This window comes from Sitophilus oryzae, unplaced genomic scaffold, assembly GCF_002938485.1.
Source record: "Sitophilus oryzae breed Bouriz unplaced genomic scaffold, Soryzae_2.0 scaffold_1432_pilon_pilon, whole genome shotgun sequence".
Taxonomy (NCBI): domain Eukaryota; kingdom Metazoa; phylum Arthropoda; class Insecta; order Coleoptera; family Curculionidae; genus Sitophilus; species Sitophilus oryzae.
In genome coordinates, this window is record NW_022146096.1 from 1,029,356 (window position 1) to 1,043,262 (window position 13,907).

Here is a 13,907-nt window from a genome sequence, read left to right on the forward strand (position 1 = left end):
CCGATTTTAGAATGATTTTAAAAATCAAATTTGATTTTTTTTTTTTTTTTTATTTTAATATAAAAATAACTTGAAGTGAATCTCTCATATTAATAAAATAATGAGAAAAAAAAAAAAAAAAAAAAAAAAATAACTAAAAATACATAAACACATATATTCATGGGAAAACAATGTTGATATTTTGGTGACACCCTGTATATTATGTAATAAGTAAAATAGGTTATAAAAGTCAATAAAAACTTACAAAATCACAAACTAGTTGTTGTTACACGTCCATGTGGAGGGTACGTTCAACAAAAGAGGCACATTTAAAAATCATAAATTACTTCTATCCATCTCATAAGTGTTATCTTCTCAACAGTCTTACTTTTTGATTCATCTCAAGAGCTTTATATTTTTTGGAGATATATTCCGTTTTTGAAGAAGATACTAACATTCGCTAATTCTTTTACTTAAAACACACCCTTGCATCTGGTCCTAGTCCACAGACCTATAAAATAGTGTTTTTTTTTTTTTTTTTTTTTTTTTTTTTTGTATATTATAATTATTATCTGTTGGGCAACTTACTCTAGTAGATATGGTTTTAGGTCCAAAAGTTGATCTCTACAATGATCAATTAAAGCAGCTGCTATAGCCGATACTTCGGAAATTAAAACCATCTCTACTTAGAGGCCCACAAAGAATATACATAGCTAGAAAAAGAATGTACTCTGCCATACTGAAAATGGCTCTACAGAAGTAGCGCCATCTTAACTGAGAGTAGAGTAAAGCTTGTTTTAAATGGATCGAAGCGCGGGCTTTTTAAACGAGCGTATTTATTGAATTTTAACAAATACATTATAAATAGTCAAAATAAAAAAAAAAAAAATCTTTAATAATTTAATTCATATCCAACCGGGTGTTATCAAAAAATTTCCAAGCCATAATATCAGAATTCCGTCACCACATTTTTCCATTCTTCCTCGTACATTGTCGACATGGAAAATTTTTATTTCAAAAATTAGAAAGAGATACACAAATACTAGAATAAAATATAAATAATAAAACAACTTTAAAAGATAGGTACATCCAACATTTTAAAAGGTTACACTGTTTCTCTGCCGATACCTAGGATCGAGTTATGCAAATTCAATAGATTTATACAGACAATTATATGATAAATACGCAGGCACCATCAATACAATAAGCCTAACCATATGTAAAATGGGACGACTCGTATTGTAGTCGTTGTATTGAAAATATAAATAAAATATCACTACTCTCCCCAAAGAAGCTGAAACAACTGAATCACCGCTCTTTCTTGTAGCAATTTACAGTAGTTTAATAAATAGTAGATCTCGTATGGTCCATGTACGAACATAATAATGCCCAGCTTAGGCAATGTCAGAACCTTTACTGAGTGGCGTTTACATGTATTACGGAGTGAGTCAGATATGGCATCTAGAGTAAGATCGGAGTGGGTAAAATACGAAAGTATTTATTACATAATCTAACTTAATCTGGACCGCTAGTTACCATCGCGCCGTTCCGGAGAAAAATACTCGTCTTCTGTCTTTATTCAGTACAAAAACACTTAATTTTAACTCTAAAGCGTCGTAGACCGTATCACTCTTCGTACACCATGAAAACCGGCACTCCATATAGACTTAGAAATGCCGACCCTTAGATAATAAAGACATGGGTCGCCAACTATATACAAAATAATGAACGCCTTCCCGGACACAAACGGTACACAATCTATAAAGACAGGACATATCTGGTAAAATACAAGCCTAATACACATGAGGTAATACACATTTTAAATGAACAAGTGCTTTTCCGTAATCACTAAAATGAAACAAAAACCTATATCAATATAATACATGTACTGATTCTTTCGAAAATCGACAAACTATGAACTATGAACCACATTCCTCGCACAGACAAACAGCCGTACATATTGTGAGACAGGAAATGTTGAGAGAAACAAGCCTTATCACATAGGATACAACACTTTAATGAACAGAGCTTTACATAAAATCAATAAAAAAAAAAAAAAAAAAAAAAAAAAAAATTTTAACAAATTTTTATCATTATATATATGAGCTTATACTCATTTACATGAGTTATTAAAGTTCGTTATATCTACAAACCGCAGTCAGGTGTAAATTATAACAGATAATGGTAGGGAATATAATTTATCATGTTGCATTCACCATTGTTTTCTCAGCTTGCATCAAACTGAGGTGTTCGTATGAGGAGAACAATGTCCTGTTTAGAAAAGCCACGTGCACAATGGGCAATATTGTATTCTTACTTAAATCAGAAAACTAATTGATCATTTCCATCAGGCAAACATCGTAAGGTCTGACAAATCAAGATATTTAGAGATGATTATTAGCCCCGTAGCGATAGATATCCGATACAACGATTCAAACGGATGGAGTCTTCCAGGTTCTTGAGTTTCACTTTATTCGGTTCTACTTGGAAAGCAGAACGTTCCAGTTAGAGTGTTCACTCCTTTTCTAGCTAGATTGTTTGCTTTTTCATTGCTTTCCATCCCTTGGTAAGCGGGCACTCAGAGTAGGCGGACTTTATTCTCTTTGCCTAATTTGTTCAGCTTCTCTAGGTATTCTATGACCAACTTTGAATTGATTGTTAGTGAGTTGATCGCTTTTAATGCTGCTTGACTATCGGATAGGATGGCTATTTTCTGGTTTTGATAGTTCCTACCTAAGATAAATTGTACGCATCTTTCTGGGGTTGGTGCCCACTGGTTCGGAGTATTTAGCTTTCGTTCACAAACTCCTATCCCTGTCGCCGCTTTGGTTTTGGAAGTATCAGTATACCACGTTATGGTATGACCTTTTACATGATGAGCAAACATATCTTTCACCTAATCTTTTTTATTGCTCAATACTACATTGAGGTGTTTCTCAAAGTTGTACATTCTTGGTATGTCATCCACTGGGAGTTGGAGGTTCTTAACTTAAGTAATTTTGTATTTTTTGCATATTAATTAGTTTATACGATCTATTGACAATTGCTGCTATGTAGATGATCTCTAGAAGACCTAAAATTGCTTTATTTAAAAACTGAAAACCTCAAAAAAATATTTCAAATTTACACAGAAAAGATCAGTCATATTAAAAGCTTAAGGTCCCTGGACACTTTACAATCTTTTATAAACAAAACCGGATAAGTCGAAGTAATGATCGGCTTTTTAGCAAAAATGGCATAAATTAAATTTACGATCTACGTTGAGATAATAACTAAATTTTCGAGTGTTTATTACAAGACGTTCAGCATCCTGTACGGCTTATTCAACCATTTCAAATTATGGTGTAGCTCATATATTTAGATACTCTATTTGTAGTTGAGCCCATTGTTGTTCTTGGGCCCAATTTATCCCTGCTAATTTCCTAATATCATGGTTCCATTTCAGGTTTGGCCTTCTTCTAAGACTCTTACTTCCTCGTGGGTACCATACTGTAATTTTTGTGGTCTATCTGTTGTCCGTTCTTCTTGCCAGGTGTTCTGCCCTTTGCTATTTGAGGGATTTGATTCTGTGAAGGACATCTATTTATTGGGTCTTTTGTCGTATACCCTTTATTCTTTTACGGTCTTTCTTGGTTATTCCCAGAATATTTCGTTCCATTGAGCGCTGTGTAACTTGCAGTTTCTTTACAATGTCCGTTTTAAGCATGTATAAGTCATGACTAGATAGAGTCGCATGCTAGATTTGAATATGATTAAGTTTCTTCCATAAGTACTCCATGCTAACTTCGAACGATACGTATATCCGGATATATACTCGAGAAAATGACTGTAACAACTCTCAAAACAAGTACCAGTTGACTACAGTATGTAATTTTAGTTGAAAACTTTATAGTTATCAGACAAAATAGCATAAATTAACAACATCGCCCTAAACCGCATTAATAAGTCCTCAAAAACACCTTTGGCTAATAATGTAAATTATATCGAAATACATAAATGTTAAAATGATTTGTGTACTAGGATTCGTCTTCGTAAAACTCCAACGGTGAGTTATAGCTTACAGAACTCTCATAAAAAATCACAGAAATAAATTTCCAAGTGAATAAAATCGTAAATCATTAAGACGTTAGACGAAAGCTGAATAATTGACAATAACAAACGATCGTCGAGCGAGCACTCGCGTGCATTTCAGTAGAGACGGACCGATAGAAGCGGACAAGACAAAAGCGAAAAATCTTTTAAAATGAACATGTACAGCAATAAATACACGATCGACGTTGGAAACGTGTAGCGGCCGCGCTGATTTATGCCGAATCGCGATTTAAATACGTCAAAAATACGTACCGACGTCGACGTACCGTTCTTAGTCGACCGTAAGTCTCACACTCCAGATTCATTGCCGTAGATAAACTCTTTTACATGATTTACTCGGCGTTTACAAGATACTTCAAGGAGAGCACGTGATCGGAGGATAAAGCCGCCTGGTTTATGGTCTGCGAAATGAACTAGTTCGGGCGCAGTGTTCGTGGTTCGTTTCGTATACAAAAATGTGAAAATTGTTTAGATTGCAATAGCAAAATATATTTTATTATTTGTATTACCGTAACGTATGCCAGTTTAATTTTGAATTTAAAACTAAAGAACATATAGTTTATTTATAAATAGGACTTGGAAATATGAGATCGTCTTTATTTTTATAGAACGTTTCGGTCAGACGTATCACTAGCCGTTTTCAAGTATGTGTTTAAACTGGAAATCATATCAATACAGTTCTAGAACACACCTAACCTAAATATACAAGCCATTAAAATAATAAAAAAATAATGCTAACAAATTTATCTACAAACTAATACTATAATCATAAAAATGGGATTACAAATTAAAAAATTATGAAACATCAAACTTAGTCAAAATTTTAGGGTGGCGAAATTTCGTGCCGGGGAGTTTATTTTGTTCTAGTGGGCCGATTTTGATGATTTTTAAGGAATTTGTAACTTAATTATTTGATTGTCTAGTGTCTCTTTTTAAATCAAAAATGAAAGTTAGCATCTGTTAATTATACGAGGGAAAACAAAATGTTGATATTTTGATGAAAGTTTGCAACACCCTATGTAGTACGTTAACAAAGCAAGGTATTTAAAAATAACTTTGCTTTTGGTCCTAGTCAACAAACCGATAAAATAGTGTTTATGATTTATGTAATGGCACTGTCTTTGAAAAATCATATTATATTATATGAGGAACCAAAATCAATACTAATATTCAAAAGCGAATATCTCAAATAAAAATAAAGCTATTGCGACGAATAAAAAAATATTCAACAGGGTGTTTCAAACTTTCGCCAAAATATCAACATTTTATTTTCCCTATATAATTGACACGTAAAAACTTTAATTTTTAGTATAGAAAGAGATACTAAAAAGTCAAATGATTTAGCTACAAATTACTTAAAAAATCATCAAAATCGAGTCAATAAAACAAAATATATTAAACTTTAAAACACATCAAAATTTTAATATGCTCGTTTTTCGTGCTGGTGAGTGTATTGTTCCTGTTAGCTAAAAAAATCTCGCAAAAGACAGGGTCTATGAATGGACAGTCCCGATATGGAACATGCCAAGAAAATGGTGGCAGGGCCATCCAAACTCAGAACAGGAGAACTCTTAAAGGCTGGAATGGAGCGCGTACGCTTACTAGAGCTACTGTTGGCAAGCGAAACTTTGTTTGTATGTATAGGAGTGAATCGCTATGGCAATCTAGTAAGCCGGAGAGAGCAAAAATAAGAAGTATTTATTGCATAATCACTTAATTTGATGCTAGATTCCATGCGCTTGGAAAAATACTTTCCTTCTGTCTTTATTCAGTACATCTTATTTTACTAAGCGTGTTGACCGTACTCTGCGTACACACGAAAATCGGTACCCAAGACCAGAAATGCCGACCCTTAAGCTTGTCGCCCACTTGTCCGGCACAGCACGGACCGTAGCTGCTCGTCGCCTGCAGGCGACGGAGAGCTTGGTCGCCCACTTTGCCGCAGGAAACCGGCAAGCCGTCACGTCGCGGTCGTATGTTGCGAAGATCTTTTTGTTTTAGTTTACATGTAGCAGTGACAGAGTCACTATGTGAAAGCAGCAGTTCTGATGAAGAAGTTATTGTAGCGGCCGCATTTTTGGCAGAAGAAGAAGAAAATAAATAGAAGATAAAGAGAAAATGTGGGTCCACCCCATTAATCAAAAGCGGACTGAACGCGGAGGTCCCATCATTTATTTAACGATTTAATTTCCCTAATTTTTTTTCTTAGGACTGCTTTCTCGGACTTAACAATAACAACTGCCAAAATAATTGCAAAACATATATGCGATCGAAAGGCTTCCATAAGTTAATGCAGGCCAGCGCCGGCCGGCCGGCTCCGCGTACAGTTGACCGGCCCGTCCCGGCACGGACCGTCGTTTGACGGGGAGAGTCAGAGCTGGAATCTGTTCCGTCGACGGACTCGCCGTTCCGTGCCGTGACGGGCTAATGTGCGGTAGTCTATTCATTTGCATGGTTTTAATCCTATCCGTATTTTGACGGGCCGGAACGGGACGGGACGTGACGGCCAAGTGGGCGACAAGCTTTAGTATACACGGGCCACTGCAGGCCTAGATCATACCTGCAGAGGATAGGACTAGTGGAAGACGCCCAATACCGACGTTTCATGGAAGGTGATGAAACTATGAGGGTGGCATTTTAATACTTTTTCCTTTTAAAAGTTTGTACAACTGAGCCACAATAGGCCCTCGCGGTCCCAGGTGCGACATACTCTTAGCGAATACAATATAATTACTGTCAGAAGCAGTTGCATATCAGTCACGACGATAAGGTCAAGAGCTTGAAAACGTAGCTTTATCAAACAGTGCAATACAAAAAAATATACTTACTTTAAAAATAACTATTTTCGTCTATGTTCTTCCAAATTACATAGTAGTTGGACATTGCACATGCACTGATAAATAAAGTATTTGTTTTTAATTTTTAGTTGTAATTTGACTAAATATGTGTGAGACAAAAATGCATTGCATTCTCCCGCTTGACGGCTTTTTGTGAAATGCCTAGGAAGCATATAAAATACCTAAATTTGTATTATCACATGTATACAATTTACTGCGCTACAGCTCGAAGACTTTGGCCAGTGGTAAATAGCAATAAAACAAAACAACTACTAGAGCACAAAATAACCTAATATAGGTACATAATTCTAGGTGACACCTAGTAGGTGTCGTCACTGGAAACTGCCCCACTGGGGTAAACCTGCAAAGACCTTGCAAAGACCTGGAAGTGCTTTAACGCAAAGAAGAAATGAGAGGAAGGTTTGGTACAATAATACTGGGGTATCGCAATACTGGGGTATCACAATAAGCCCCTGCAGGAATGTGGGATCAAACCGGATTCCAAACCCAAGTAACCTAACCTGTATACAATTTAAGTTTGCATTTAAACTAAATCTCTAAATTTTTCATTAGAAGGGCTGTATTCCCGACATACTGTTGAGAACTGTGTATAACCTCTTCAAATTGCTTTACACTTCAAAATATTTCAAAACTATTGACAGGTGTTTATTAAGCATATATTATGCAAACAACAGCAGAATAACTTTTTGACTCTATTCAAATACAAACCGTTAATAATTTTATTTACACTGAATTTAAACTAGTGCCGTATATATTTGTGTTGTTAATACGTGCGTCTCGCGTTAAGAAAAACGACAACTTCATTACATATTCAAGCCATTGCCTATTAATTGGATATTAACACTCCGTTTTCCACCACTGTGAAATTCCGCACTGGCACAAAAAATATTTTATTTCTCCAAGACTATTTATTATCTCGTGCCCAGGTAGATAACAACAACGAGATTACAAGAGTGACTCGCCATCTAAAAAAAGACATTATTTGTCATGAATTTACTGTAGTAGATCTTATTAATATTTATGGGAACTTAGAATATTCAGTGAAGCAAATTTTAACGACCGACTCTAATTGCGTATCGTTGTTTGGTGAGTACTCGAGAAGGTATAGGTAACACATATAAGATAATAGTGAAAACATTTTGATTTACTGGATGTCCAAGAAAAGGATCTAGGAATATTGTCAGAAGAATACATAATTTTCCGAACAGAATTGATCAAAAATAAAATTTTCGAAGAAAAGATAGCTGCCTGACTAGAAATATCAGCGAAATAAAAATTGACAGGAATGGACATTCCACGAAATGTGGATATTTGGTCAAAACCAAACGAAACCAAACCGACCACATATTAATTTTTTTTTGCTGTTTTCGGATAACTTTCTGGTTTGGTAAAATGCTTCTTCGTCTTCGTACTCTATAATAGGCAGAGTGCCTGTTCATTCCTTACATCATTCCTACAGTTTCAATCGATGGTTATCACACCATCTTTTTCTTGGCCTTTCCGTACTTCTTCTTCCTAGTGGTGATTTGTCTCGAGCTGACCTTACTATTCTTCCCTCGTCCATTCGGCTTATATGTTCATTCCATTCGCTCAATACCCATTCATTAATACTATCCACCTTGCATGTTTGCCTTATGTTGTCGCTTCGTTCTCTATCTAGCAGCGTTTTACCTATGATTTTACGGAGGATTTTCATCTTACTTCCTTCCAAGAATCTCTTTGTTTTTGCCGTATCCGGTCTGGGTAATTGATCACATATCCGATTGCTTTAGGGAGTCTCACAGCAATGAATCCCAAACACCAATTTATCTATTTGAGAAATTATTTAAGCGAAACGAAACGCATAACTATCCCACTAGATCAGGCGCGTTGTACATGTCTCAGCTTTGTTTCAGCGTTTATTTTCCTATAATGCGGTCCGAGTTTACAATGCTATTTCCAACGATATCGGACACCCTTCTGGCATTCAGTCTTTTAAAAAGAGAGTGAAGGGCTATATGTTGAAAGACTAATATTTAAACTTTTGTTTGATTTTTTTGTCTCACTTCTTTCATATTACCTTGATTTTTTATATATTTTGTAATTAATTATTGAATAATGTAGGTCTTTAATTTTTAATTATATTTCTGTAATAACTTGATTATTTATTTTATTACTCTTTTCTCACATATTTTTTTTGGATGGTTTTGTATACAATTGTTTATATACTTAATAAAGACATGTTGAATTGAATTGAATAGATTACAATGACATTTCATAAAAACAGTGTGTTCTGTGTGAAAGGCCGAGTATCAAGTTTTCTGCATATTTTCCATACAAATTTACATGTTATATGACAGCGATCTTTATTTCCAAGCAAACTCTGACACCGTTTTTTTCTGGTAAATCAAAAATTGGCTTATCAATAATGAACACATCTTCAGAAATATAATTCTTAATTAACTTTAATTAAGCTGATCTTACAATGGACGATAAAACATTGTCTTTATAGAACGGAAACTGGTCTTGATGTTAAAATCACCAGAGTTAAGCTACTATCAAAAATTAATTAGCTGGATAGGTATTATTTAATTAATTATGAAAATATGATAAAGGCGGAGATAGAGGTAAGAGTGTCATCAATCAGTGTAATCTTACTGACGGTTTAATTAAATAATTAGGTAGGCAAAGTGCTCTCAAAAAATATCCAATCACTACCTAATCTACTTAAAATATGGAGGCTTCGGTGTATTTCTGATACATTTAATTGAAATTAGTGTTTAACTGTATCATTTTGATATACAACGAGTAAATTGATCGAAAATTATAGCATATGTTATCGGAGTAGTCATTCATTAATTAGTGTATGGTAATAAAAATTATATAAAAGTTTGAGAAGAAGACTTAGAATAGCATTTTATGGATACAACGCTGGTAATAAGATTATTTTACTATCAACTATTATTTAGTTTGCTGTAGCGGTAGATAATGCTTTAATAGAGCATTGGTTGATTAGAGGTTGAGATTTCAAATTCTTATATATAAAACATTGACATATAGAAACATGGCGACATATAATGAATGGACGCAATAGACGCGTCCATTTCAATATGTTCGCATATTCTATCCATTCCACAACATTGAAATTATGTACTTAATGTGGACTTACTGCAATCTTATATTAAGTCATTAAAGTTCTAGTAGAGTCAGTTTTAATGAATAAGTGGTGATATATTATTAGGTCCTGAAAGGTTACATTTTACTGATACGCAGAATTAGTAAAATATTTGTTTTTGTGATACATATAAATATTTATTCATTTTGACATATATATTCTTATAGTTGGGGGTTGGAACCTTTGGTGTTACACAGCAAAATAAAACACTAAATCACCACAATACACCAAAATACATTTGTTGTATGTACATAAACACTAAATAACCACAATACACCAAAGTGTTTTGGTGTATTGTGGTGATTTAGTGTTTTATTTTGCAGATTCTTTTTTTCTTGTTTCTCTTATTAAGCTTCATTCAGAAGCTTGCAATTAGTGGAATAATTGAATTGTTTCAATTAGCGTAGAAGTTTTTTCCTCTAAGTGAGCATTCAGAACGTCAAAATTAGTGATAAGAATTTTCAGTTAGTGGAAAAATTTACCAAACTTTTAACTTTTCCACTAATTATACTTCAAAATTTGCGAGGAATGTCATTTTGGCCTTTTGGCCGCCGAGAGAAAATGTGGTTAAAAATCAAAAGTTGATTGTTTTATAAGCTAAATATTAGGCTTTCTCTGTGGATAGAATTGATTACCTCAAGCTAGGATATTGTATTAATTTAAATTGTGCCTTTAGGCATTGTGAATGATCGTAAACTAAAAAGTGTAAAGTGTAGTTGAAACCACTAATAATTTATTCCACTAATTGCGAGGTTCTGAATGAAGCTTTAGTCTGTTTTAAATGTTAATAAAAAAGCATGTCACAATAAGAACAATAATTTAATGTTCAAGAGTGCCATGTTGTCTAAACACTTTTCAAGTAGGATGTAGAATGTTTGGGAGGAGAGTTAATCATGGAAAAACCTTAAAAAACGTAATAAATATACCTAACAGTTATTAATTATTAATTTTGAATTGAATTAATTATTGATACAATCTTGTTTGACAGAACAAAATATTGTACTCGTTAATATTTTTCTGAAATTATTTATTATTTTTAAGTTCTCTCCGAGGCTGTCTCAAAGATAATGTAATTTTTATCAATACATTCTTTGTCAAGATCAATTTCTTCTATTGAAAGAATTTATTGAAATGATCCAAATCAACTATTTTAACTTATATTAAGCTGGGCGAGGTGGAATTGAATTAGCATGTGCCAATAGTAATAAAAAAACGAATATGATATTAACAAGGCTTGCTTAAGAGATTTGTTATATTAAAAACTATTGTTAAGAGTTTACTAGCTGTTTCAAAACCATATTAATTATCTAATTATCTTTGAATAGAACAGGATAGCCCAGTTTAAGAAGATAGCTTTGAATAGTTTAATACCCAGACTATATATCATATTAGTAGATAATTATATTAGAAAAGAATACTAGTTATCGTATTTTGTAATGGTCATAATACCCAGTTATGTATGCAAATGAATATTATATCGAATTAATTTTTCTTATTTGTTATGTCTTAATTAGGTTTATCAATAGAAATATCTTAATGTCTCCTTCTTCAATGGGACAATGGGAGTATATACTCAAAAATGTGAAATATCTTAATATCTCCATTTTCAATGGGGGGATCTATAAATTTACAAAAGCAATTATTGTAAATTCACTATAATAAAATTTTTCAATTTGTTTTAACCTACTCTATAGTAATAATAAAAGAATTTGGCGATTTTAAAAGATTAATTTACAATAAATAAATAAAATTAAGAATGAATTCACAAAGAATATTGGTGAATATAAAGATATATTATAACATATTTACATACATGCCCCAAATTTGCTTATGGCTAATTTGGGGCAATAATTTTAAAATTGAAAAACTATTTATTATATAATCTTTAAAGTTTTACGTTTTATTTTTAATTCAATAACTAACATATTAGTAATTAATTATTGATTTATTTGTTTTATAGCTTATTTTACTTATTACATATTGGCAAAAACTATATAGTCCATTATGCAGATTATTCTACTCTTTATATGGGTTATTTATTTATTTATTTATTGATGTACAACTTACAACGACATAAGTGGTAATAACAAGTAACAGGGTGCTATTAATGCACAAACAAATAATCAGAAAATTTAATAAAAACTAACTTTAAAAGTGGTATAATGTGTTTATCAATCAAACTTGCTTCTCTGACTGCAGTCAGGGGTATTAAAGGACCTTTACTATTAATTCAAATTGTTTATCAGGGAAGCTACAAGCTCTTTGCTTCGACTGTTTAAATGCTTCGGCATATTTTCAACACACAATTTCAAGAAATGCATTACAAAAACTCGAAAATTTAGTTCTTAAAAGAACCGTTTGTGCTTAAAAGTGCAATTTTTAAAAAAAGACTACGAAAATAGGCAAAAAACGAGAATTGTTCACAAAGATTCAACAATAACACGATATTATACAAAATAATGACTGACGTCAGGATATTGTCAGATAATAAAGGACAACATTGCTGAACACGGCGCAATGTGACCAACATTGCGATAATAAAATTCGGTTTAAACTAATTTTTGCTGCTTTAACCTAAACAAAACTTGTTACCATCATTTGCTCTATAAAGTAAATGAAGAGCTGCTCGGTATCTTAAATTATATACAACAAATTTAAACATTTTTATTTTTGGACTTAATGTCAATGTCGATATGATTGATGGCGTGCATCGGAAAATGTTACAACCAAATCATCTATTATTTTTCATAATTTTTAAGACGTATAAATATTTTGTGCTTATGAATAAAACTCAGTCTTTACCAAAGAGTTTTAATGAAAAATAATCCATATAGCAAAAAAAATAAGGGATAATGCCTTTTATCCGTCTCCGTTTCTCTCCACGCTAATAAGGTTGTCGTAAAGCGTTAGATTCACAACCTGACCGCCTTGAGATTCACGCTTCCGATGATATTTGCCCCGGCGACCGGCGGCGCTCCACGATTCCCTTATCATGTCACCTAATAATGCGGATAATTCCATGACTTTCTTCAATAAAGTACTGCAGAACGGTCACGATCGATCACGTTAGAAACGAGTTTATTACGGGGAAGATGGACTGGGAAATAATGACGCTGATGGAATCGGTTCGGATCGATCTGATTTTTTCGATCGTTTTTGCATCGGATGGATTTTCTCAAGGAAATATCGTTACATTATGTAGAAATAATTACAGTTCATCGTGAAATCAAAGAAGATAATTTTCTATAACAGTAGTAATAACTTTTTTGAAGGTTTTAATTCTTGGGATTATGCTGGTCCGTAACAAAATAGAGCTTTTAAGAGTCCATTTCACCAGTCCGAAAAAAAAGTAGCACAATAATGCTGCTCGGCATTTAACGTTTTATGTTTTCACACAAATGAAGAAGGAAATTATAGATAAAGAATTATACTACATCTGTATTGTAGCACATTTTTAGACAACTTCTTTATTTTTAAGATTTTGATGGTGAAACATCAACAGAATATTCCTTATGTTTGGACTAAATTTTCTGGAAAATAAAGACATCAAATTCCGTTACAACACGGAAATAGATTAAAGTTTTGTAATTACAGTTTTGTAACAAATTGCTCGCTCATTTGTGGCAAATGCTAAAGCTCTGCAAACCTTAATCAAGCCTAATAAATATTGTAAAAACTATAATATTTCCAATAAAATAATATTCCCTTATACATTGTTATAGATAAACTCCCCGTGATATAGAGTATTTGTTTATTATATGAATTAAACCACCTCGGCAGTTTGATTGGGAAAGGCCATTATCTACTCTGAAATTTGACACAGA

The 13,907-nt window shown here is 33.0% G+C and overlaps 1 protein-coding gene across 1 annotated transcript in view; it reads right to left on the reverse strand.

Annotated features, from left to right (window-relative positions):
- The window catches only part of LOC115876366 (tyrosine-protein kinase-like otk), a 55,027-nt gene extending 46,402 nt beyond the window's left edge, over window positions 1-8,625 (reverse strand). Inside the window, exon 1 of the mRNA XM_030892109.1 lies at window positions 8,436-8,625. Within this exon, the coding sequence (XP_030747969.1) occupies window positions 8,436-8,625 (190 nt within the window). The remainder of the gene's footprint in view (window positions 1-8,435) is intronic.
- Between the last annotated feature and the right edge of the window lie 5,282 nt (window positions 8,626-13,907).